Source organism: Amblyraja radiata, chromosome 46 (genome assembly GCF_010909765.2).
Source record: "Amblyraja radiata isolate CabotCenter1 chromosome 46, sAmbRad1.1.pri, whole genome shotgun sequence".
NCBI classification, from domain to species: Eukaryota; Metazoa; Chordata; class Chondrichthyes; order Rajiformes; family Rajidae; genus Amblyraja; species Amblyraja radiata.
In genome coordinates, this window is record NC_046001.1 from 7,782,436 (window position 1) to 7,809,215 (window position 26,780).

General features: G+C 49.2%; 1 protein-coding gene across 6 annotated transcripts in view; it reads right to left on the reverse strand.

Moving 5' to 3' along the window:
- Positions 1 to 26,780, reverse strand: part of agap2 (ArfGAP with GTPase domain, ankyrin repeat and PH domain 2) — a 123,304-nt gene that overhangs the window by 63,839 nt on the left and 32,685 nt on the right. For 2 of the 6 annotated variants that reach the window (XM_033015780.1, XM_033015778.1), the window contains exon 1: positions 7,652 to 9,384. The exons of 3 other annotated variants lie outside the window; for them this stretch is intronic. In XM_033015780.1, the coding sequence (XP_032871671.1) occupies positions 7,652 to 8,921 (1,270 nt within the window). In that variant the 5' untranslated portion in view covers positions 8,922 to 9,384. Of the gene's footprint in view, positions 1 to 7,651; positions 9,386 to 26,780 lie in introns of those variants that run through there. One more of the 6 variants, XM_033015779.1, reaches the window with a different exon arrangement.

Consider the following 26,780-nt stretch of genomic DNA (forward strand, 5'->3'; position numbering starts at 1 on the left):
GCTTGAGTGCGGTTTGCTGGCGTTGTCTGGGCTCAGCAGCTTGCCCGGTGAGCTTCTCCTCACAACATCGCCCGCCAGTGCTCGCTTCCCTCCCCTCTGGCACATCTGCTGAAGCACATCCTCTCCCAGCTGTGAACGCTGCAGCTCCGACACAAATCGATTCCTCCGAGCCGCCCATTCAGGAGGCGAGGCGTTCCCTTTCCAGAGGGCGTTTGTGGCTCCAAAAGACTCTCCTTGTGGCCGCAACGTAGACCCGACGGTAAAATGCATGGGTGACAGAAGGCTGCGCTGACTGGATGTGTGGGAAGGAACTGCAGATGCTGGTTGAAACCGAAGATGGACACAAAAAGCTGGAGTAACTCAGCGGGTCAGGCAGCGTCTCCGGAGAAAAATAAATAGGTGACGTTTTGACTGAAGAAGGGTCTCGACCCAAAACATCACATCTTCCTTTTTCTCCAGAGATGCTGCCTGACCCGCTGAGTTACTCCAGCACTTTGTACCTGTCCACGTTCTCCACAGAGATGCTGCATGTCTGACCCGCTGAGTTACTCCAGCTTTTTGCATCTAACAGCACTGACTGACATGGGGACCCGCTCAGTATTTTCTTTGCCTCCTTTTTGCACTTGTGACTGGGTGAATACTGGAACCCCCCCCCCCCATTGTCCTCCCTCCCCCTCTCCCCCTCCCAGCACTATTGGAAGGTGAACTCTGCAAGGCAGGTAAATGTCGGAAGAAATGACACTAGGAAATCCATGCCGAGGGCTTCTATAAACACCAAGACATAAACAGAGATAGGGAATTGTTAGGAAATGAACAGAATGTCAAAACACATACAAACAGCTGAGAAAGGAGATGTGTTGTCATGTTCTGACAGCACAGAGAAACTCAGCTTTGGCACCGCCACAGAGGGGGAGGGGAATGTGTCCCACGCACAGTTTTTCATCAGGCAAGTTCCCAATTTCAGACACAAAACGCTGGAGCAACTCAGCGGGTCAGGTTGCATCTCTGGAGAAAGGAAATAGGTGACGTTTCGGGTCGGGACCCTATCTTCAAACTGAGGGTGAAGTCAAGTCAAGTCACATTTATTTCTATAGCACATTTAAAAAACAACTCTCGTTGGCCAAAGTGTTTTACATTTGTTATAAGAATAGTATAAACAAACAAACTACATACATATATACATATAGCCCTCGCTCAGAAGACGTCAAGAAAGGCTTGGGAGTATAGATAAGTTTTTAGTCTTGACTTAAAGGAGTCGATGGAGGGGGCAGTTCTGATGGGAAGGGGGATGCTGTTCCACAGTCTAGGAGCTGCAACCGCAAAGGCACGGTCGCCCCTGAGCTTATGCCTAGACCGCGGGATATTCAGTAACCCCAGGTCGGCCGATCTGAGGGACCTGGAGGTGGTGTGGTGGGTGAGAAGACTTTTAATGTAGGTGGGTGCAAGCCCATTGAGGGCTTTGCAGACATAGAGGAGGGTCTTGAGGTTTATTCGGTGAAGGGAGAGGGAAACGACAGGGATGAAAAGCTACAGAACAAACCTCTAGTTTCCCTCTTTCCTGACCCTCAGTCTAAAGAAGACCCGAAACATCACCTATTCCTTTTCTCCAGAGACGCGGCCTGTCCCGCTGAGTTACTCCAGCATATGATGTCTAACTTCGGTGTAAACCAGCGTCTGAAGTTCCCTTCCGACATGGGTTCCCAGCTTTGGTGACGCTGAGGGCCGAGTGTGGTCTCGAGGCAGGGAGCAGTTCATTCTGCCTCCTCTGTCTCACCATCTTCTCTCCTGAAAGCACCGAGCTGTGCCCGGCAGGGTACATGACCTCTCTGGTAACTTGCCCCAAACCACCCATCGTTGCATCCCGGCCGAGACGCCGAGTGACGTCTGCACACTCAGCCGGGTCCAATTCCGTCGCGAGTTAGCGCTTTCGCACGCTGGCCTGCGACCCGCAAGCTTGGCATCCATCGCTCTTTACTCCCATCAGTAAAAGATCAGGAGAGAAACTGGTAGGTAGACAAAAGTGCTGGAGAAACTCAGCGGGTGCAGCAGCATCTATGGAGCGAAGGAAATAGGCAACGTTTCGGGCCGAAACCCAAAAGGAAATAGGCAACGTTTCGGGCCGAAACCCGAAAGGAAATAGGCAACGTTTCGGGCCGAAACCCGAAAGGGTTTCGGGCCGAAACGTTGCCTATTTCCTTCGCTCCATAGATGCTGCTGCACCCGCTGAGTTTCTCCAGCACTTTTGTCTACCTTCGATTTTCCGGCATCTGCAGTTCCTTCTTAAACAGGAGAGAAACTGGGATGGGAGAATGTGTGAGAAAGAACTGCAGATGCTGGATAAAATCGAAGGTAGACACAAAAAGCTGGAGTAACTCAGCGGGTGAGGCAGCATCTATGGAGAGAAGGAATGGGTGTCGAGACCTGAAACCTCACCCGTTCCTTCTCTCTATAGATGACTTTATATAACATACTTTGAAAGGAGTAGGATGGGGACCCACAGTCCCGTTTATATCATGGTTGAAAGGGTCAAGAGCTTCAAATTCCTAGCTAATGTCACCGTTGGTATTCCCAGCCAACAATGGACCTCGAGTTTCCCCCTCACTGACACTCAGTCTGCTGAAGGGTCTCGACCCGAAACGTCACCTATTCCTTTTCTCCAGGGACGCTGCCTGTCCCACTGAATGATTCCAGCATTTTGTGTCCGTCTCCTGAATACCCTTTGCCTTGTCCTGCAGTCAAGGGGAGCAGTCAGTGCACAAGATGTTGGAGCCCTGAAGCCATGGCTGTCATCAAGCCCTTGCGTGAGACAGGGTCGGGGAAGGCTGAGAATGGGGGGAACGGTTAGTGGGTGAAAAAAGTAAAAGCTTGAATCCAGGCAGAGACACTGATATATAATCCTCGCTAGCTTAAAGAGTAGGACATGACCGGTCATAAAGAAGGAAGAATGCACATGTTCCTTATCTACTTATCGATTACACACATCTGCTGCTCTGGCCAGACTTTAGCTGAACCTCTTTAATAATTTAAGCTTCACGACACTGACACCACGTCACGCGGGGGTGAAGCAGGGACGGTCCTTAACAGACGACTGTGTTTAAGAAGGAACTGCAGATGCTGGAAAATCGAAGGTAGACAAAAATGCTGGAGAAACTCAGCGGGTGCAGCAGCATCTATGGAGCGAGGGAAACCAAGGGTTTCCCTCGCTCCATAGATGCCGCTGCACCCACTGAGTTTCTCCAGCATTTTTGTCTACCTTAACAGACGACTAATGGGACTTGGATTTCTACCGTGCCTTTCCGCTTGCTTTACAGCAAATTCAGCGGAGATTGTGCTTCGGTGTGGCAACACTTTACTGGGCTGTATGTAGGAGAAGACTTTCACTGTGTGTTTGCGCATGTCATTAAATAAAAGCACCATTGACCAATTGCCCAGGACTGGCCCATATCCCCCTCAACCTTTCCCATCCAAATGTCTTTTAAATGTTGCCCTTGTACCTGCGTCAACTACTTTCTCTGGGTTATTAGTATTATCACCAGATTATCATCTGTCAGGGTGAGGGATGGAATGGGTGGGCTGGCAACAGAGTGCGTCAGTTACTACATTTCAAAGATGATAACCCAGTGAGCCCAGAGATAACTGAGTGGGAGAAAGCAAGTCTTCACACAACCAGCCAGCGACTACAGACAGCTTGCAAAGACTCTGAAGCTGACGGCTGTGGACAGACATTTATAATTCACCAGCTTCGCTCCAGTCAGAGCTTTGTATTGACTTCCAGGAATGGCACTTGGGGAGAGAGAGGGGGGGGGGAGAGAGAGGGGGGGGGAGAGGGGGGGGGAGAGGGAGACAGAGAGAGGGAGAGGGGAAGAGGGAGGGGAGGGGGAGGGAGGGGGGGGGAGAGGGAGAGGGAGAGAGGGAGAGGGAGAGGGGGAGGGGGGGGGGGGGGGGGGGAGGGAGAGGGAGAGGGAGAGGGAGAGGGAGAGGGAGAGGGAGAGGGAGAGGGAGAGGGAGAGGGAGAGGGAGAGGGAGAGGGAGAGGGAGAGGGAGAGGGAGAGGGAGAGGGAGAGGGAGAGGGAGAGGGAGAGGGAGAGGGAGAGAGGGAGAGGGAGAGGGAGAGGGAGAGGGAGAGGGAGAGGGAGAGGGAGAGGAGAGGGAGAGGGAGAGGGAGAGGGAGAGGGAGAGGGAGAGGGAGAGGGAGAGGGAGAGGGAGAGGGAGAGGGAGAGGGAGAGGGAGAGGGAGAGGGAGAGGGAGAGGGAGAGAGAGAGAGAGAGAGAGCGCATATTCTAAAATTAAAATTGATCGCTGGTCAGTGCAGATGCAGTGGGCTGAAGGGCCTGTTTTCACACTGTGTCTCCAAAAAGTCTAATAACACCCATGCCAGAGGCCCTCGTTACCCTTTCACACCCCCCCCCCCTCCCTTCCCCACCTCCCCCCTATATCCCTTCCTCTGGCCTTACTCTCTCTCCTCTCCTTATCTGACACCCGTTTGTCTCCTTTGTCACTTACTTCACACATGTATCCACCTATCACACATGTATCCACCGCTGTATCCACCTATCACTTGGAGGGCTTTGTTTCACCTCCACCTCATTTCCAGATTTCTGTCCCCTGAAACGTCCCGACCCGAGACGTCGTCTGTCTATTCCCTCCACAGATGCTGCCCGACCCCTTTGTGTTTCATGTAATCAGCAACCAGACACGCTGTCGGCAAAGATGGGCACCACAGATTTAACCGGACACGCTGTCGGCAAAGATGGGCACCACAGATTTAACCGGACACGCTGTCGGCAAAGATGGGCACCACAGATTTAACCGGACACGCTGGCGGCAAAGATGGGCACCACAGATTTAACCGGACACGCTGGCGGCAAAGATGGGCACCACAGATTTAACCGGACACGCTGTCGGCAAAGATGGGCACCACAGATTTAAAAGGGGCTTCCAAACAGCAAGTGGACAGATGGGAAAGTTTTGATTGGCATCGCAGAATGAGGGGAGTAATTGGCCCATTCTTATATCGACCCTGGATTGGGATTGAACTCTGAGCTGAAGAGGCAATTAATGGCCAATCTTGTTAGTTGGTCTGGAGTCACATATAGAGTCACCAGACCAGGTATATTTAGTGATACACCAGGCAGCTATTGGCAACAATCCAGCAGGTTCATGGGCAAAGTTGCAGCACCTAGACTGTGGAACAGCATCCCTCTTCCCATCAGAACTGCCCCCTCCATCAACTCTTTTACGTCTAGACTTAACACTTATTTCTACTCTCATGCCTTTCTTGAGGTCCTCTGAGTGAGTGCTGTATGTATTTATGTAAGTATTGTTGATCTATGTACCACTATTTGTAGCAAGATAGTACCTGCACTAATGTAAAGCACTTTGGTCAACGAGAGTTGGTTTTAAATGTGCTATAGAAATAAACTTGACTTGAGACTAGCAACAGTGAGTGGAATTTTAATTCCTCAGCTGCCGTGGTGGATTGGATCTTAGAGCTTGATCCAGATCTCTGGCGATGGCTAGTCCAGTAGCAACCGCAGTACAACTCCACCCTGCGCGCAGTAGACCTCATTCCTCTCACTCAAAAGCCTAAACAATTTTTCAGTCCGCTTCTTTGTGACCCACTGGATAACAACAACTTTAAGGGGTGCATTGTCAGAGGCTTTCCCCACCAGCGAACGAGTGTCGGGGAAAGAGCTGGCAAGTCAGCTGTGGAGACGAGTCAATAGACAACAGGTGCAGGAGGAGGCCATTCGGCCCTTCGAGCCAGCACCGCCATTCATTGTGATCATGGCTGATCATCCCCAATCAGTACCCCGTTCCTGCCTTCTCCCCATATCCCCTGACTCCGCTATTTTTAAGAGCCCTATCTAGCTCTCTCTTGAAAGCATCCAGAGAACCTGCCTCCACCGCCCTCTGAGGCAGAGAATTCCACAGACTCACCACTCTCTGTGAGAAAAAGTGTTTCCTCGTCTCCATTCTAAATGGCTTACTCCTTATTCTTAAACTGTGGCCCCTGGTTCTGGACTCCCCCAACATCGGGAACATGTTTCCTGCCTCTAGCATGTCCAAGCCCTTAACAATCTTATATGTTTCAATGAGATCCCATCTCATCCTTCTAAACTCCAGAGTGTACAAGACCAGCCGCTCCATTCTCTCAGCATATGACAATCCCGCCATCCCGGGAATTAACCTTGTAAACCTACGCTGCACTCCCTCAATAGAGTCGATCACTTGTTTGACCCACAGCCCCACTGGGTTGATGCAGAGCTGGGAACTCTCACGGTGGTTTGATAGGGTGTTGACTGACCTCCCAAAACGATCGAACCGGCGGCTCGAGCAAAACACAAAGATGCTGGAGTAACTCAACATCTCTGGAGAACATGAAGAGGTGACCTTTCGGGTGGGGACCCTTCTTCAGACTGGAGACTCGAAACGTCACCTGTCCACTCCCTCCCTTGATAGACACAAAAAGCTGGAGTAACTCAGCAGGTGGGACAGGCAGCATCTCTGGAGAGAAGGAATGGGTGATGTTTCGGGTCGAGACCCTTCTTCAGACTGAGAGTCAGGGGACAGGGAAATGAGAGATGTAGACGGTGAAGCAGAGAGATAGAGAACAAATGAATAAAAGATATACAAAGTAATGATGATAAAGGAAACAGGCCATTGTCAGCTGAGGATTAGGTGGAAATGAGTTCCAGACAATGAGACTCAACATGATGACTTTAAAGCTGGTACAACTCCCCAGATGCTGCCTGACCCGCTGAGTTTCTCCAGCACTTTGTGTTTTGCTTTGTATATTAATGTTGTTTCTGTTTCACAATCTGCATCCCATGCCTCACCACCAACGTTAAAACAAGCTTTGCATCCTCTGCCCCAAATCACAGTTTGATATCCGTGGCCTCTCACTCTTGGCACTTTCATCGTTGGAAGTGGTCTGTTCTCATCACCCCCGCCCCGTCACCCCCGCCCCGCCACCCCTGCCCCGCCACCCCCGCCCCGCCACCCCTGCCCCGTCACCCCCGCCCCGCCACCCCCGCCCGGTCCATCATCATCTCAAACACCAACATCAAACCACCTCCGCCCTTGCGGGCATGGAAACAAGGCCATTGTTCATGTGAACGGTGTTCACTTTGTTGAGGGGGACAGTCACAATGCAGCATTTACTGCCCTTCTCTGAGCATCACTGGGAACACAAAGTGTCAACCATGTGGGACTGGGGTCACATGTGTAACAGGGTGCGTGGAGTGGCTCTTTAACTGGCTGACAGTCGCTGACCGTGCAGAGTTAGCGAGCGATTGCACTCAGGGCTTTACGGTCGTCCTAATCACCTTTGGAATTGGGGAAATAAAACAATACTAGTGAGCATTGTAATGTGCATGAAGCTACTCTGGCCTGGATTCACGCGTCTAACAGTGTCCCAGTGACCTCCAGCCAGTCAGTGTGAACATGCAAGAAGACAGTTGGCGAGGACAACACACTGAAGCCTCCTGAGATGAGCTGGAACCTACTCTTGACTTGGAGCATGATTCCACTGACTGGAGCTACCCTGGAAGACAATTAATGTCGGGCTACCTTGCCTTTCTTCTTTGGGACGCAGGACAAATATTAACAAACCAATTCACGAGTAGTTTGAGCTAAGTTTGTGCTTACTTGGGCTTGGGGAAGGACCTCTGGCACCTGGAGCAAAATCCTTTGGAGTTAATCCACCACTGGCAGACGAGAGAGACACAGAGCCGATGCTCTTTGTGAAGATCCCACTGATAAACTTCAGCATCTTGCGATCCCGTGCACCCGACTTTGTTTTTTCTGGGGTTGGGATGTCGTGACCCTGCTCGAGCACTTCGGAAAGAGTGTGGATGTCACTGTTATCCAAGGTTCTGCTCTTCCCTCTCCCTTGTTCAGCCGCAGTCTGGCCCACTCTCCTGTGCAGCATCTCGCCGGCATTTCGCAAGCTCTCCACTCTTGGATACTTCTTGCTGCTCACTTGGATTTTCACCTTCATTTCACTCTCTTGCCAGGACAGGCGGTTGGTCTGCCGGACTGGCTTCTCTCTTCTCCCTGTTTTACCCTGGTTGCCACTGGGGCTTCTCATTACACCCGGGCTCTTCTCAGCAATGACGGGCAAGGACTGGGGTTTAAGTTTGACGTAGTCTTTCTCTGCGTGTTGAGAGACAGTCACAACTTTCTCGAGTGGCAGACCACTCTCGACTCCAGTCTTCGTCTCCACCTGGGTGTCTGGATGTTTACCTGTCAAGTCGCGCTTTGGGAGGATACAGGAGCTCACGACTCTCTCGGTTTGATCTTTCAAGGCTCCTTCCTCCTCTGGTACTTTGCCACGCTCCGCATCAGTCTGTGCTTTGCCGTGGCTAGTCCCAGAAACCAAGGGAAGGGCGAGACTCTCCTCAGTAGTGGGAGCGGCACACAACTGGGCATCTTGCTTCCCCTCATTCGGGCTCTTGGCATCGGTGTGCGTGCGAGGGGCTGTGGGCTGGCCGCGGAGTGCACAAGGAGGCGACAATTCAACATTTTCAGATGTACTCACAGATTTTGGCGGTGGTTGAAGGTGTGCTTTGCCTGGAGATTCGTCCTCTTCACTACAAGCTGGTCCGAAATCCAATGGTGCTTTTCCTTCAGGTCCAATAATGAACTTGCCGCCTATTGTTCCCGGTTGAATTGCCTCCGCATTCTGGACGGTTTTTAACCGTGCGTTTCGGGGCGCGCGGCCGGAGGCACCCTGGTCATGCAATAAAGAGACCTCCTCTGCAGCCTCCGCCGCTCCAAGTTCCTCTTCAGATGGGGTGGCTTTGTCCCTCTGGCAAGTCTCACTCCCACTGCCTCCATCGCTCAGAGGCTCGAATTTCACAAGTGTGAGAGAGATATGAAAAGTAGTCCTTCGTTGCAAGATTGCTCCACTGTTCATGAGTTCAGAGTACGAAGGTAGCGCAGGGCTCCGAAAGGTTCATGGCTCCAACACAGACCACCCATCCGGACTATAATTCAATGGGCTAGATTTCGTGGAATCCACGGTGCAATACAAAAGGATACATGCCTTGCGCTGCAGAACAGAGATGATCCTCGGCATCAAGCATCCTCATTACCCACCCCGCTCCCTCCCCTCCCTCCCCTTACCACAGCTGCAGTGCTCTTTCCAAGGTTTCCGGACATATTCCTATTTACATTTCAGGTGCCAAAAGGAAGTGGAGGAAATACTGAACGGGGAGAAAAAATGATATAAAACCATCACAAGGCTTAGGGAAGGGAGGAGGAAGAGGAAAAAAAAACCAAGCAAGCCCTAGTTCTGTGGAATAAACCACTGAAATCCTTTCAACACTTCTCGGATCAAGCAGCTTGATGAGATAATGAAGACACCAGAGTATACATTGAGAATTCACATTGATTCGGGTCTGAAAGGCTCAGCGAGGGTCCTCTGCAAAATGTGGACTGGAATCCCCATTCCCCCTTTCCAGCTCGGAGGATAATGGTGTCTTGCATTAGTGGTTGTCCCCCTTCCTGTATCGTTCAAACCCCTCATTAAAAACGCTCGTGTGCTCCGTCGTGACCTCAGGATGACAGGAGTGCAAACGAAGGTGCTGAGAAGCGAGAGGGTTCGGTGTGGGGGTGGGCTGGAGGGCGAGGGGAGAGGGTGGGGGTGTGGTGGTGCGGTGGGGGGGGGGGGAGAAGATAAGTTGCTCAATGTTAATCGCTCGGGTAGAAATCCATCTCTTATTTGTCAGTAAGGCAATTACTGCGGGAGAGGGAACATGGATGCAGGATAACACATTCCACATCAACAGCAAGAGTGCCAGCAAGCTGCTTGTGTGAGCTACAATTTACATCACACACAAAAAAAACCACACACTCAGAATTTCAGCAGGAAAATGGGTGGATAACGCATTGATGGACAGGGGAGAGAGGGGGTGGAGAGAGGGGGGGGGGAAGAGGGGGGGAGGGAGGGGAGAGGGGGAGGGGAGAGGGGGAGGGGAGAGGGGGAGGGGAGGGGGAGGGGAGAGGGAGGGGAGAGGGGGAGGGGAGAGGGGGAGAGGGGAGGGGGGAGAGGGGGGGGAGGGGGGGGAGAGAGGGGGAGAGAGGGGGGGAGAGGGGGGGAGAGAGGGGGGGGAGAGGGGGAGGGAGGGGGGGAGGGGGAGGGGGAGGGGAGGGAGGGGGAGGGAGGGGGAGAGGGGGGGAGGGAGAGAGGGGGGAGAGGGGGGAGAGGGGGGAGAGGGGGGGGAGAGGGAGGGGAGAGGGGGGGAAGAGGGGGGGAAGAGGGGGGGAAGAGGGGGGGAGAGGGGGTGGAGAGAGGGGGGGGAGAGAGGGGGAGAGGGGGGGAGAGGGGGGGGAGAGGGGGGGAGAGGGGGGGGAGAGAGGGAGAGTCCTAAAATAATGGGCACAGACTATAACTGTCAATCTCAATAACAATTGAGGTAAATCACAGAGCAGACAGGATTACAACATTCTCAACATCAAATCTAACAAGTCAATCGGCTGGGAATGTTCATGCAATTTACAAAAACGAAGAGAGACGATGTCTGCAATGCACCAAATAAATTCCGTTATTTACTGTCCAGTGGGTTTATAAAAATTAAATCACCTCTCAGCCACAAGCAATCGCTGTGAAGTTCGGGAGATGTCTGATATTAAACAAAATAAATAGTAAATGCGCTTTCTTTAAATTCAAATTAAACGCCTTAAATGCCGGCGATTTTAGACTGTGCTGGCAAGTCAATTTGCAGATTCTAACTTCTGACCCGTCAAAGTGCGGAAGGATTTGCTTTTTCCAGTTCAAAATTTGTCTTTCATTAAATTGTGGTCTCCTTTCTCTTCCCACAATGTAAAGTAATAATCCTGATTGAAGCGTTTACAAACCGTTTATTATGTTCTAGGCCTGTAAACAAGCAACCTATTTCTAGCTTCAAAAAGTCAAATTATTTCCCAAGGTAAGACACAGAGTGCTGGAGTAACTCAGCTGGTCAGGCAGCATCTGTGGAGAACATGGATAGGTGACGTTTCACAGAGTGCTGGAGTAACTCAGTGGGTCAGGCAGCATCTATGGAGAACATGGATAGGTGACGTTTCGGGTGGGGACTCTTCTTTAGTCTCAATGTCAACACCTTGGGAAATAATGAAGAAACAAGGAACTGCAGATGCTGGTTTACATAAAAAGACACAAAGTGCTACAAAGCCCCCAGCCTCTTCCCCATTCCCGTCTTTTGTTCCCATCCTTTTGTCTCCCCACCCCCCCCTTCCCTGTGCCCCACGTGGACTCTCACTGGTTTCTCCATCTACCTTCCTTCCTCTAGCGTCACAATCCTTTGACTCACACCGACTGTCTTTTCATCTCTGTCCCTTGTCCAACCATCTGCCTATCAACCCTCTCCCCCCCCCCCCCGCACCTGTATCCACCTATTACCTATGTTTTAGAAAGAACTGCAGATGCTGGTAAAATCAAAGGTAGACACAAAATGCTGGAGAAACTCAGCCGGTGAGGCAGCATCTATGGAGAGAAGGAATGGGCGATGTTTCGGGTCGAGACCCTTCTTCAGACTGATGTCAGGGGAGGGGGTAGGACTTTGAAAGGTTCCATGTTCAGTGCTGGCTCGGTGAAGGGAGCTATTGTTAGCATTGTAGGCGTTAGTTGTAGGCTTCGGGAAGGGCAGGGTATTTGACTAGGACACCGAGCCATGCTGCAAGGTGCATGGAGCCAAACTTCACACAGCTTCAGGAGTGGAAGAGCAAGGTATTAAATACTTCTGTTCCTTTCAACCGCAGGCCAGCCAAAGTGGAGGGGTTGAAGTTGCAAACCACTGCAGGTAGTGACACATTCTTGTGTGGTGTCATTGAAACAGGTCTGTAATAATCGCACCAAAAAGCTTTCATGAAGCCAGCTTTGTTGAAGAATGTTTGCTTTGAGCTTTGAGCAGAGCAGTGTTTAACGAGAGTACACAAAATTTCTGGGGAAACTCAGCGGGTGCAGCAGCATCTATGGAGCGAAGGAAATAGGCGACGTTTCGGGCCGAAACACTTCTTCAGACCTTTAACGAGAGCCGTGCTAAAAAGGAAGGCAGCCTTGTTTAGTGAGCAACTTGTTACTCACAGTACATTAAACTTTACTGTTGGGCTCTGCCGTTGCCATTTACCTGCACTCTGTGTGGACTCTGCTGCTCTGCTCTGTTCCAAATCCAATAAACCATGCTGAAATTTGTAATTATTTCTTCAGTGAAGCATGGTACCCGAGTGACCCAAGGTGGGGAAGTCTAGCCCCAATCATAAGTTTATAAATTCTAGGAGCAGGATTAGGCCATTCAGCCCATCAAGTCTACTCCACCATTCAATCATGGCTGATCTATCTTTCCCTCTCAACCCAACTCTCCTGTAACCCCTGACACCCGTACTAATCACGAATCTGTCAATCTCCGCCTTAGTCAATCCATTGGCTTGGCCTCTACAGCCGCCTGGTGAAACTGAAGGGCTTATAGCCCCTTGAATGTTGCAGATTAAGAATTGATCTAATTGATTATGATTGAAGGATTTGATCTGGTTTGGGACTTGGGGGATGGAGCAAAGCGACTGGGTGTGAGGATGTCCAGAAACAAGGGGATAGAATCTTAAAATGTGAGCCAGACCAGTCAGAGATGACGGCAGGAAGCATTTTTACTAAACGCATGATGTCTTTCATGAAGACCGTTGAATGCAGGGGCCAATTGAAAACGTCAAACGTTAGATGGAGATTTTGGCTGAGCAAGGGCAGTGGCCGTTCTGGTTCCCTGGAAGGCAGATGTTAAGATACAGCCAGGTTTCATTGAATGGCAGAATGGGCTCAACAGGTATTTTGATTTTCTCGTTTCCATGCTGGCTTTCGTTGAAGGTATGGTTATGCACTGCAACAACCTGGAGCGTCTGGGCAGGAGGGGGAAATAAAGGCCAATCTCAATCCAAAATGTCACCCATTCCTTCTCTCCAGAGATGCTGCCTGACCCGCTGAGTTACTCCAGCATTTTGTGTCTGATCTTCGGAGTAAACCAGCATCTTCAGTTCCTTCCTACACACGTTCTTTTTTATTGTACCGCTGCTGGCAAATTCATTTCACTTGCACTTATGTGCAAGTGACGAATAAAACTTGATTGGTTGATTCCGATCCATGTTCTCCAGAGATGCTGCTTGTCCTACTGGCTTACACCAAAGATAGACACAAAATGCTGGACTAACTCAGCAGGTCTGGCAGCATCTCTGGAGAAAAGGAATAGGTGACGTTTCGGGTCGAGACCCTTCTTCAGACAATTCTTCAGAATATGAACATGCTTTATGACCATATTCAGAGGGTGCTGACCCAAAACATAACCTTATCCATGTTCTCCAGTGATGCTGCCTGACCCACTGAGTTATTCCAGCACTTAGTGTCTTTTGTTCACTAAGGAGTAAATGTTTAGTTTAGTTTATTGTTGTTACTTTGGAGATACAGCACAGAAAGCGGACCTCCAGCCCATGGAGTCCACACCGCCCATCGATCTCCCATTCACACTGGTTGTACATTACCCCACTCCCTACACACTCAGGGCCATTTACAGACACCAATTAACCTACTGAACCGCACGTCTTTGGGATGTGGGAGGACTTCTGCAGTTGTACAGAGCCCTAGTGAGACCACACCTGGAGTATTGTGTGCAGTTTTGGCCCCCTAATTTGAGAAAGGACATTCTTGCTATTGAGGGAGTGCAGCGTAGGTTTGCAAAGTTAATTCCCGGGATGGCGGGACTGTCAAATGCTGAGAGAATGGAGCAACTGGGCTTGTACACTCTGGAGTTTAGAAGGAAACATTGAAACATATAAGATTGTTAAGGGCTTGGACACGCTTGAGGCAGGAAATATGTTCCTGATGTTGGGGAGTCCAGAACCAGGGGCCACAGTTTAAGAATAAGGAGTAAGCCATTTAGAACGGAGACGAGGAAACACTTTTTCTCACAGAGAGTTGTGAGTGTGCAATTCTCTGCCTCAGAGGCCGGTGGAAGCAGGTTCTCTGGATGCTTTCAAGAGAGAGCTAGATAGGGCACTTAAAATAGCGGAGTCAGGGGATATGGGGAGAAGGCAGGAACGGGGTACTGATTGGGGATGATCAGCCATGATCACATTGAATGGCGGTGCTGGCTCGAAGGGCCAAATGGCCTACTCCTGCACCTATTGTCTGTTGAGACCGGAGCAGCCGGATATGAAACCCACGCGGTCACTGGGAAAACGTGCAAACTCCACACAGATGGCAACCAAGGTCAGGATGGAACCCGGGTCTCTGGCTCTACCCGCTGCACCACTGAGCCGCCCTCAATGTCAACATGATTCTCTCCTCATACAACTAGCCCCCTTGCTTCAAGTCAGTCCGGTGAATCGGAGCCGCAACGCCCGTGTTTCCTTTGAGCTGCTTTTTGCGAAATGTGCAGGCCACAGCAGAAATGATACGCATCCAATTTTGAAAGAAAAAGCTGGAGGGAATTCTGTGCGAGGTAGAGCAGCTGGAGTCTGCGCCGGGCAGATAGCGTAGAACGCATCGACTGCACGGCCATTACAGAGGGACAAGGGGATTGTATTAGACATTAGCCGCAGAGTCACTGGCAGCCAGCAGTAATCAGACAAGAACCTCTTCACAGCACAGCTACACACGCAGCATGTGGCCCAGCATAGAGGAGGCACATTACAATTACATTGTCCATATTGAAAAAATGAATTCAAATACATAATACAGACCAGCCTCCCCTTCCCCAAGGGATCATCAGAACACAAAAAAAACCCTCAATTACCAATGCACAGGAGTGCTGCAGATCCAGGGAACAATATACAAGGCCCGGAGATTAGGCTACTTGGCTCTCGTCTCTCACATTGACATTTACCATCTGGTCACTGGGCATAAATCATTCAGATTACCTCAATGCCACAAAGCAGAAATACAAGGAGGTTTTAACGAGTAAAAATTTAGTGGCACGATAAAAAAAATAAGTGTATACGAGTGTCATCCTGGCTGCAGCCCACAGCAGTAAAAGCTGAGCAGGTGCTGGAGCGCTGCTGTTTGCAGCAACGGAAAGTTAGACAAGGTCGCACATCAGCAACAAAGTGCAGAATACTGACAGTAGAGAAGTTCAGGGGATAATAGACAGGTTGGGTTTAGCATTAAAGGGGAACATTGGTGCTAGAGGGGCACTTCCAGTCCAGACTGATGGACGAGATGTGTAGAAGCTGCAGATGCTGGTTTACACAAAAAGACACAAAGTGCTGGAGTAACTCAGCGGGTTAGGCAGCATCTCTGGAGAACATGGATAGGTGGCATTTCAGGCCGAGATCCTTCTTCAGCTTTCTTTCCCCGCCACACACAATCAGTCTGAAGAAGGGTCTGATCACCTGTCCACGTTCTCCACAGAGATGCTGCCTGACCCACTGAGTTACTCCAGCACTTTGTACCTGTCCACGTTCTCCACAGAGATGCTGCCTGACCCCCTGAGTTACTACAGCACGTTGTACCTGTCCACGTTCTCCACAGAGATGCTGCCTGCCTGACCCACTGAGTTACTCCAGCACTTTGTACCTGTCCACGTTCTCCAGAGATGCTGCATGTCTGACCCGCTGAGTTACTCCAGCACGGTGGGTGTCCTGTTGGACACTATGGTGGGACCAGGTGAGTGTTTCCCTTACGGAGGACTGGGTGGGAAAGGGGAGAGAACGCGGTGCCTTACACAGCAGAGACTGATCAATAAGGATCCGACGTCCTGGAGCTCGGCCAGCTGGCAGGTCACTTCCACTAGGCTTCCCTCTTCCCAAAGCTGCTGCACTCTACAGTGGGGCTGGTGTGTGATCGATCCGAGGGCAGCTTCAGTTACAAGGCCACGGACCTGCTGTCCTTGTAAATGGGATGAGACGTTTGTCAAGGTGTTTGTCGAGGAACTGACATGTGGCAGAACAGGGGAAAAAAGAAAATCTGTCTCTCCTCTCAAAGAATTCTGAGGTGTTGCCGGAGTTACAGAGTGAGAGATCCAGCACGGAAACAAGCCCTTCGACGCACCAAGATTAGTTGAACTCGGCAACATGTTCGGCATGGACATTGTGGGCTGAAGGACCTGTTCCTGTGCTGTACTCTTCTATGTTTTTAAGTCCACACCAACCAGCAACCACCCATTTACGTGAAACCTACAGGAATCTGATTTTCCTTTAACCCCACCTTCCCATCTACTGCTCCCAGACTCCACCACTCACCTACACACTTGGGCTCATTTACAGCAGCCAATTAACCAACCGACCCGGATATGAGAGGAAATCGGAGCACCCGAGGAAAAGACAGGTGGTCACAGGGAGAACGCACAAACTCCACACAGACAGCGGCGGAGGTCAGGTTTGAACCTGGGAGGTATTGGCTCTACCAGCTGTGCCACTGAGCTGCCTGACCAACGAGAACATCTTCACCTGCTCACGCCGTAGGAAGCACCATCCTTCTGATGAAGCCTTGAACCAAAGTCATCAGCAGTCATTTTCAAATGCTCCCTCCGCCACCCCTCTATCCCACTACCCCTCTCGAGCTTCCATAGTCCTCTTTTTACTGTCCGATTTTTCCCATTTGGGACAAGCCAGAGATAGGCGGCCCATCCCAGATTAGAAGTGTCTGAAGTCAGGCTCCAAGGTGACCTTGTATTCCCAGGAGTAAAGAGGGTTCGTTCAAACATATGAAATAGGACCTTTACAGTAATAGGCCACTTGGCCTTTCAAACGGGTTCTGCATTTTTAAAAAAACATGATTTATCAATTCTGCCCGCTTCAGTGCATTGGTGGTTGCTACTGCAGAGCTTTGAGAATCATTTGTAGCTTTTAACATTAATGCTTGGGGCATCAGCAGAACCTTTGGAGTTGAGGCCATGAAATTGTTCAATTGCTATGCATCCCAGGGTGCAGCACAAGTGTACGAGTGCCACTTATCCTCCTTATCCAAAGCAGACAAGATAGACGCAAGATGCTGGAGTAACTCAGTGAGGCAGGCAGCATCTCTGGAGAGAAGGAATGGGTGACGTCTCGGGGTCGAGACCCTTCTTCAGACCCGAAGCATCACCCATTCCTTCTCTCCAGAGATGCCGCCTGTCCCACTCAGTTACATTTTGTGTCCATCTTCGATGTAAACCAGCATCTGCAGTTCCTTCCTGCACAGAGTACAGACCCGTGGGTTGGGTATTTAATGAACACTCTCAGAGACTGCTTGGCCATCTTGAACAGCGCCACGAATGGGCCAATTGCAGAGCAGCATTGGCTGTTGCCATGAGCATCCTGCATGGAGCGGCAGACTCCACAGCGAGTCAATGGGTTGGAAATGGCGCAACATCCAGAGAGACCGGCAGAAGGGGTCTGTTTGTTTAACAATGCAAGCCCGGCAATATGCAAAGCATCTGGGATACTTTTGCACGTCGGCCTGAGCACTCTTTTCAGCGGCGTTAATGATGTGCGCAGAGATACAGACAAATGTCGCCTCCCCTGGAAGAAAGTGGTGATTGGTGCACAACCTTCACGTGGCAATGGTAATTGCAGGGTGCTGGTCCCTGGATGCCAGCCTGACACCATCAACGCTGCACCTGGCTTTATTCCTGACTTTGGGGGGGATGAGAGGGGAGAGCAAAGTGACATCAAACTACTGGTTGTAAATGTCAGCTAACCCAACTCTTATTATTACCCTTAATGTGAACACAATGAGGAAGTTCCTCTTTGTTTCCAACCAAAAGCATTCATTAAGTTGCTTCTCTGTGATCACCGCTGGCAGGTTTTTTGCTGAAAGATGCTGTCGCCACGATTCATTCTCAATGCGCCTGATTAAACAGATTGTCCGCTGGTTGTGCAGACTGCAGTTTGTGGGAGCCTGCGATGCAAATGACTGCCACATTACAACAGTGATCACACTTCCAGGCACAAGAGGCTGCAGATGTTGGAAACTCCTGGAGGAACTCAGCAGGTCAGGCAGCATCTGTGGAGGGAATCGGACAGACGACGTTTCATGTCGGGACTCTCCTTCACATTTGTTAGAGGTTTAGTTTGGTTTAGAGATACAGCGCAGAAACAGGCCCTTCGGCCCACCGAGTCTGCGCTGACCAGCGATCCCCGCACACTAACACTATCCTACACACACTAGGGACAATTTATAATTTTACCAAGCCAATTAACCTACAAACCTGTATGCCCTTAGAGTGCGAGAGGAAACCGGAGCACCCAGGCGGTCACAGGGCGAACGTGCAAACTCCACACAGACAGCACCCGAGGTCAGGTTCAAACCCGGGTCTCTGGCGCTGGGAGGCAACAGTTTTACGAGCTGCACCACTGTGCTGCCCCAAAACATCCCCAGATCCTTCACAGTAGTATTAAACAAACAAAAAATAACATTCAGCCCCAAACGGAGATATTGGGCAGCGGATCAAAATCTTGCACAACGGGGTAGCAGGTGTAAAGTGAAAGATTCGAGGCGGGTATCTCAGAGTAAAGCACCCAGGCAGCTGAAAGCACAGAGTCCAGTGGTGAACAGATTCAATTCAGACAGCATTCAGGGGTTAGAAATGGAGGAGCGCAGACATCCCACAGGGACTTTGAGCTGGAGCTGGAGGTGATTCCAGCGAGGGAGAGGTGCTGTTTAAACAGGAACCAGACGTCAGCCAGCAGTGGGGTGGGGGCAAATGGGGCACTGCAGACAGCAGAGCTTGGACGAGCTTGAGTTTGTGGAGATTTGAATGAAGGGGGTGAGCCAGGCACGCAGTGCAACAGTGAAGTTCAGAGGTGGCAAAGGCTGAATGAGGACAAAGTCAGTGCTTGTGCATGTCAGCTGGCCACAGTCCTTGGCTCGAGTGCAGGGCGCTGGCTTTCATAACCCTCCTGCAGTAAATGTCAAGGATCACACAATAGGTCCAGTCATTTGGAGGCTGGTTCTGGTTGGCACAGGATCAGTGCCATTAACATATGAATGAACAAAGTGTGTGCGGTAAATGAGTGCTCAGAGAGTTCTAGAACATTGTACAGTACAGCACAGGAACGGGCCCTTTGGCTCACCATGTCTGTGCCAAACATGATGTACACATAAACTAATCCCCTCTGCCTGCAATTAATCCATATATCCCTTCATTCCCTGCACGTGCAATCTTTTTAAACACCACCATTGTGTCTGCCTCCACCACCAGCCCTGGCAGCGCATTGCAGTCACCCACCACCCTGTGTAGAGAAACTTGCCCACACATCTCCTTTCAACTTTGCCCCTCTCCCCTTAAACCTGTGCTCTCTAGTCTTTGACATTTCAACCCTGGGATAAACGTTTCCAACTGTCTACCCCAGGGATGGGGAACCTGCGGCCTTAAGGCCATTAAGTGTGGCCTTTTGAATGAATCCAAATTTTGTGGAACAAATCCTTTTATTTTTATTAATATGTTTTTGTTCGTCTTTTATTATTTTTATTTTAATCTTAAAAAGAACGTATTTAAAATACCAAAGAGTAAAAGAAGATTCAACAAAATAATCCTCCCCGACTGACGGCCACAATTAAAACATTAGTAAGTCATGAGGGCTATTTTAACACCTGTTATGCTCATGATTTATGTTCAAGAAGGAACTGTAGATGCTGGAAAATCGAAGGTAGACAAAAGTGCTGGAGAAACTCAGCGGGTGCAGCAGCATCTATGGAGCGAAGGAAATAGGCAACGTTTCGGCCCGATAGATGCTGCTGCACCCGCTGAGTTTCTCCAGCACTTTTGACTTCCATGCTCATGATTTAGTTCTAATGCGACTCTAGAATGTACATTAACTTTGACATGCAAGTAAAATGCTTTCTTGCTTTTCAACCACTTATTGCTGCAAATCTACATTCTCCTACCTAACCCAAATCAAGCCGCCCTTAAGGTCACAAATTACGGACACCCATCTAGAAGATCAGCTGAAACTGCGTACCTCCATGTTGCAACCAAATATTCAAATGCTTTCCCACAAAAAGCAGTCACAACAAAGTCATTAAAAGGTTCATTAACTTTAGAATTAACTTTTTTTTCTTTTTCTTGAAGTTAGTACATAGTAGTTAGATTTTTACAAAATAACGTACATTTTGAAGTATACCTAATTGAAGTTTCTTGGATGCGGCCTTATTAGATTACAGCTAACTTAATGCGGCATTCCAACATGAAAAGGTTCCCCACCCCTGATCTACCCTATCTCTGGCTTTGATCATTTTATATACTTCTCTCAGGTCTCCCCTCCTCCGCAGACGCTGCAGAGAAAACAATCCAAGTTGATCCAACCTCTGCATTGATCTGGACATGGCCACGCCTGTCAGTCGGACTGGTTTCTCTCTTTCCCAGCTCTGTGTGTCAACGGCTCGAAACATTGACTGCTTCTCTTTCCACAAATGCTGTCTGACCTTTAGACTTGACTTTGGAGTTACAGCATGGAAACAGGCCCTTCATGCCACCGTGTCCGCACCTACTACCAGCAATCACCCCGTACACTTTCCTGCGCTCGAGGGACAATTTTACCAAAGCCAATTAACCTACGTCTTTGGAGTGTGGGAGAAACCGGAGCACCCGGAGAAAACCCACATGATCACATGGAGAATGTCCAAACTCCACACCGACAGCAACCGTAGTCAGGATGGGACCCGGGTCTCTGGTGCTGTGAGGCAGCAACTCCACCATTGTGCCAATGCCTGCTGACTGTTTCTAGCATGTTTGGTTTTTATTATGCAAATACTTACAGTGGACGTTTTTGAAAGTAGGCACAGCCACACTCCACTGCATGCCTTGATTAGTTTGTGATATTTTATATTCTGTGCATTGCAGCTCTCTCTCGCCCAGGGGGGGTTAACTATTGTTCTAAAGAATGGCATCCAATGCAATATGATTTGCACAGCGTTAAATAAATAGAGCACAAGACTCAACTGCCTGAAAAATCCAACCTGATTTCCTGTCTGATTTTCTGCACTCTTCAAGTCACCAGAATACCCAACCAAGGGACTCTTCCACATAACTGTCCTCCTCACCTCAAAGTCAAAGAAGGAAATTCACAAAATGCCACTTAGCTTCCCCCCTTCAAATTTGTTTTTTGCTCCTTCAGATACTTTCAGAGAAGATTTCAACTCCTGGATCTTTAGACTTTCGAGATACAGCGCGGACACAGGCCCTGCGGCCGACCTAATCCGCGCGGACCAGTGATCACCTCGTACACCAACACTATCCTACACACACACACACACAGAGGACCTACGCGCTGTCCACGGGCGCCCTGGGGGATTTCTGGGACCACTGGGGGTTGAATGCATCCTTGACAAGGAGTGTAAGATAGTTGTATATAAGTTTATCATGTATTATGGTGGTGGGTTTACTGTACTGTATATATTATTTTAATATTTGAATAAAATACAATGCGGCACTCCCTCAGCACCACCCTTTAGAAACCTAGAAATTTACATAACCAGATATGTGTATAAGATACTGCTCGGTCAATTAGTTGGTGCAGTAAAACGTAATCCACTCAATGGATTAAAATCTTTGATACACACATACGTATGCCACACACACACATATATATATGTACATAGATACATAGACAATAGGTACAGGAGTAGGCCATTCGGCCCTTCTAGCCAGCACCGCCATTCAATGTGATCATGGCTGATCATCCACAATCAGTGCCCCGTTCCTGCCTTCTCCCCATATCCCCTTGATTCCACTAGCCCTAAGAGCTCTATCTAACTCTCTTTCGAATGCATCCAGTGATTATTATATATATATATATATATATATATATAGATGGGTGTGTGTGTGTGTGTGTGTGTGAGAGTGTGTGTGTGTGAGTGTGTATGTACGCTGCCTGTCCCACTGAGTTACTCCAGCATTTTGTGTTTATCATCTTTCTTATATATAATATACTTTAAACTTACACCAGGGGGCCACATTGTGGTTCAATTAGCCAAATTAATTGTAACCGGGTAATAATTCAAGATGCATTCACTGTAGGTCGTTTCCAGGTAACAAATTGATTTGTTTTTTATAGACATCTATGAATCGATTTTGTCCTTACGTCAGAAAACACATACAGAAATCACTCAATAAAATCACTCAATTGTATCTCCGGTCGCTCTGCGGCCGAACATCAGCGAGCTGGCGGCCTTGCTCGAGTCTGACTTTGAGCCCCACCGCAGGGCCATGAACTTACCATCGGAGCCTGTGATCCCGTGCCTGGGATCGACGCTCCAACCGCGGCCTGCGGATTTCAACATCGAGGAGCTCGCAGTCTCGTGTAGAGACTGATGTCGGGAAGCTCCAAAGTGGCAGGAGGTTCGACCAGACCCGACCCGGGGTCCGATCGCCCGGCGCGGGGGAGCTGAGATCCCAACGATGTGGGAGTTTGATCGCCCCGACGCGGCGGGTCCGATCGCCGGCTACGGGAGTCAAGATCGTCCCGTCAACAGAAGGCTCAAGGCCCCCAACCGCGGGAGAACAAAGAAAGGGAGAGATTGAACTTTTTTTCGCCTTCCATCACAGTGAGGAATGTGGAGGAGTCACTGTGGTGGATGTTCATGTTAAAATGTATTTTGTGTGTTTTGTTGCTTTTTATTGGTATGACTGTATGGCAAATGAAATTCCTCGTATGTTGCAAAACATACTTGGCTAATAAAGTATGATTATGATTATGATTACAACGAGAATGCTATTGAACCTTTCAATCAGATATTTCTGTTTAAATGAAAGCAGATGAGTACATTTTCAATTGAATTGTCTGTGTTTAAGCAATGAGGAATATGGCTGGGGTTTTACGAGTGCCTGCAATTTTTATGGTTATCGGTCTCAAGGCTCCCATTTTCCTTGTTAAGTGGCAAGTGCAGAGATAAAAATGTTATTGTTATAGACGATCTCTGGGGACGTTCGCCTTCCGACCTTGCTGGCTCTTCAACCAGGATGAAAAGAAATGATCAAAACCCCCAAAATTACCAACTTCCATCTCGTCCAAGAAATACTATTGAAGAGAGTTAGACAAGAGAAGAGGAGAGATGTACAGGAGAGTGGAGGGGAAGTAGAAGAGGGGATGGTGGAAGGAAGAGATAGAGATTGTGCATCCATCTCTCTCCCCCCCTCCCCATTTTCTTCTCCTGACCTGCAACCACTGACCCATGTTGTATATCTACATTGTGTTCCAGAGTCTCTCTGGCACCTGGCCCAAGTGCAGAATGCTACAGCTTTTGAAGAGGGGTCCCGACCCAAAACGTCTCCTGTTCTGACCTGAAACGTCGTCTGTCCATTCCCTCCAGAGAAGCTTTCAAGAATGAACTGCAGATGCTGGAAGATCGAAGGTACACAAAATTGCTGGAGAAACTCAGCGGGTGCAGCAGCATCTATGGAGCGAAGGAAATAGGCGACGTTTCGGGCCGAAACCCTTCTTCAGACTGATGGGGGGGAGAAGGAAGGAAAAGGGGAGGAGGAGGAGGAGCCCGAGGGCGGGCGGATGGGAGGGTGGTGATGGGGGGTCTCCTCCCACCCTCCCATCCGCCCGCCCTCGGGCTCCTCCTCCTCCTCCTCCTCCCCTTTTCCTTCCTTCTCCCCCCCATCAGTCTGAAGAAGGGTTTCGGCCCGAAACGTCGCCTATTTCCTTCGCTCCATAGATGCTGCTGCACCCGCTGAGTTTCTCCAGCAATTTTGTGTACCTTCCCTCCAGAGAAGCTGCCTGACCCACTGAGTTACTCCAGCACTTAATTTTAATACAGAACACTGGGGCCTAGAACAGGAGCAGCAACTCTCCTGTGGAATGGTTACTCCGACAAACATTTGCATGCCTTTAGATTCAGTCTGCTTGCCTGATTGGGGACAGTATTTAAAAACTCTATTGATTAAAAAATGTATTGTGTACTTTGTTACAACCCAAGACCACATAAATCCATGTCCTTTTTATTGGGTAGAACCTTGTGTGCCAGCCAAAGTCTATTTTTAAAAGAAGCTTAATAAAAACACAATGCACTCAGGCAAGTACTGAAAGTGGAAAGGAATGACGAATCTTTTGTGTGCTTTAAGTAAAATTCATTCAAAATTCGTACCCTAAAGCAAATTCCAAAATTAAATTAAACTGGTGATATTCTTTCCCTTGGGCATCACTTTGCCTCCTCCACTTCCTGTGGGCACACTGGACTTGCGGACAGCCGAGCCGAGTATCGGACAGCACGCAGGATTGGAACCAAGTAGTCAGAGGCTTCCACTTTCTCGATTGTCCTCTGGATCATGGCTTCCGAGTTCATTGATGGCTCTGGTACTGAATGCCACCACATACTGTATGTGGTGCTGGGCCACAATTTCCATGAGGGCTTCATGTTCAACCTCTGGACTGCATGGTTTGTTCATCATCAGCCAGGGTGTCAAATTCTCAGCACATCCTGTCTGGTCCTACCCGTTTTTATCCACTTCTGGCCTCTGGATCGTTCACAAATGTCATCACTTGACCAAGCCTTCAACCTCCAAAGGCTCTTCCCAGAATGGCACAGTGGTGTAGTTGGTAGAGCTACTGCCTCACAGCCAGAGACCCAAGTTTGATCCTGACCTCGTGTGCTGTCTGTGTGGAGTTTGCATATTCCACATTTGAACACGTGGAACTTCCCTGGGTGCTCCGGTTTACTCCCACATCCCAAAGACGTATAGGTTTGCAGTTCCTTCCTACCCAGGTTTGTCAGTTAATTGGTTTCTGTAAATTGTCTGCAGTGTGTAGGATAGTGCTTGTGTACAGGGTGATTGTTGGCCGGTGTGGGCTTGGTGGGCAGAAGGACCCGGTTCCATGCACTATCTCTAAAGCCTAAAATAAAGTCTAGAGATTACATTTCGGGTCGGGACCTTTCTTCAGATCCTCAAACTGGGTGAGAGTTTGTGCGTTAAAACGGACAGCACATTCTTGTGTTTCAATTTGTAGAGCTTTGAAATCTACATTTTCAAGGAGGTCTGAAGTTTAAAACACATATCAAAGCAATCAGGAGATACAAGGAACTGCAGATGCTGGGATCTTGAGCAAAACACAAAGCGCTGGAGGAACTCATTGGGTCAGGCCGCCTCTCTGGAGGGAATGGACAGATGACGTTTCGGGTCCCATCAATTCCCTCCACAGATGCTGCCCGACCCGTTGAGTTCCTCCAGCATCTTGTGTTTTGCTTAAAGCAAAACAGCCAAGACTTTCATTGACCCAGTCACTGTGAAAAAAAAGTCATGCCTATTTTCGTTGCTATGGTAACCACTCAACCCTCGTCGGAGCCAGCGGTAGCGGTTATTCTGACCCTTTACAGCAAGCTGCTCTTCCAGAATTATTTTAAGTCACAAGAACAGATTTAGCAGCTATTAAAGATGTGTTATTAAAACTACCAGGCAATGGGAGGCAACTAGTCACTTTTGTCAATACCTGTAGCTTTTGTTATTTCCTCCTGAAACTCATTTTGAAAAGCAGTCACAGCAATTACTTGAACTCCTTCACCGTACCAACCACCTAGATCAGACTCGTACACCGATCGCCAACTTTGATCTCCATTCGAGCGCATACAATCATTCTTGCGTACAAACTCAAGATTGGTTGCCATGTTCCTTTAAAATAGAAAGTCCATGTTTCTTGTAATGAAATGCTAATATTACAATTACTTTAACAACCGAAGCCTCGACATTCTTCCAAAGATGCCTCAAGGTTTAACAATGTAATCGAGAGCTAATGCCGCCTGACAGAACAAAAAAATAACTGGTACACAAACACCATACCCTTCTTCCTCTCTGCCACCAACGCTGCAATGAAGAATGACTGCAGTAAAAGTTCCTCTTCAATGAGGAGTCCCTTCACGACACTGCTGATGGGGACTGCCGTTAACTAAAGCGGTCCCTAGGCTCCCTGCATCTCTCTCTTCCCTCAAGAGTCGCCTTAAATAGACAATAGACAATAGGTGCAGGAGTAGGCCATTTGGCCCTTCGTGCCAGCACCGCCATTCAATGTGATCACGGCTGATCATCTACAATCAGTATCCCGTTCCTGCCTTCTCCCCATATCCCCTAACTCCGCTATTTTTAAGAGCCCTATCTAGCTCTCTCTTAAAAGCATCCAGAGAACTGGCCTCCACCGCCCTCTGAGGCAGAGAATTCCACAGACTCACAACTCTCTGTGAGAAAAAGTGTTTCCTCGTCTCCGTTCTAAATGGCTTACTCCTTATTCTTAAACTGTGTGTGGCCCCTGGTTCTGGACTCCCCCCAACATCGGGAACATGTTTCCTGCCTCTAGCGTGTCCAAGCCCTTAACAATCTCATACTCCCTCACTTAAAATATCTTTCTATTATACATTTCTGACCATGTTTTGAAAACTTTAAATATCCTTCTGTGTTAAAGGCCAATAGCTATTGTGTCGGTTGTTTTATACCTGTTCTTCCCGAGGGATTTTGGAACTTCATCCTTCCTCAGTCTGTGAAGCACAGGATCAGAAAGGGACCATGCAGTCCCACCAGCCAGCTCCACTGTTTAGTTTAGTTTAGAGAGATACAGCATGGAAACAGGCCCTTCAGCCCACCCAGTCTACACCAAGCAGCAATCCCCGCACACTAGCACTACCCTCCACACTAGGGACAATTTTTCAATTTTACAGAAGCCAATGAACCTACAAACCTGTACTTCTTTGGAATGTGGGAGGAAACGGAACTCCTGGAGAAAGCCCACGCAGTCTCAGGGAGAAGGTACAAACTCCGAACAGAAAGCACCCGTAGTCAGGATCAAATCCAGGTCCCTGGCACTGTCTGGCAGCAACTCTACC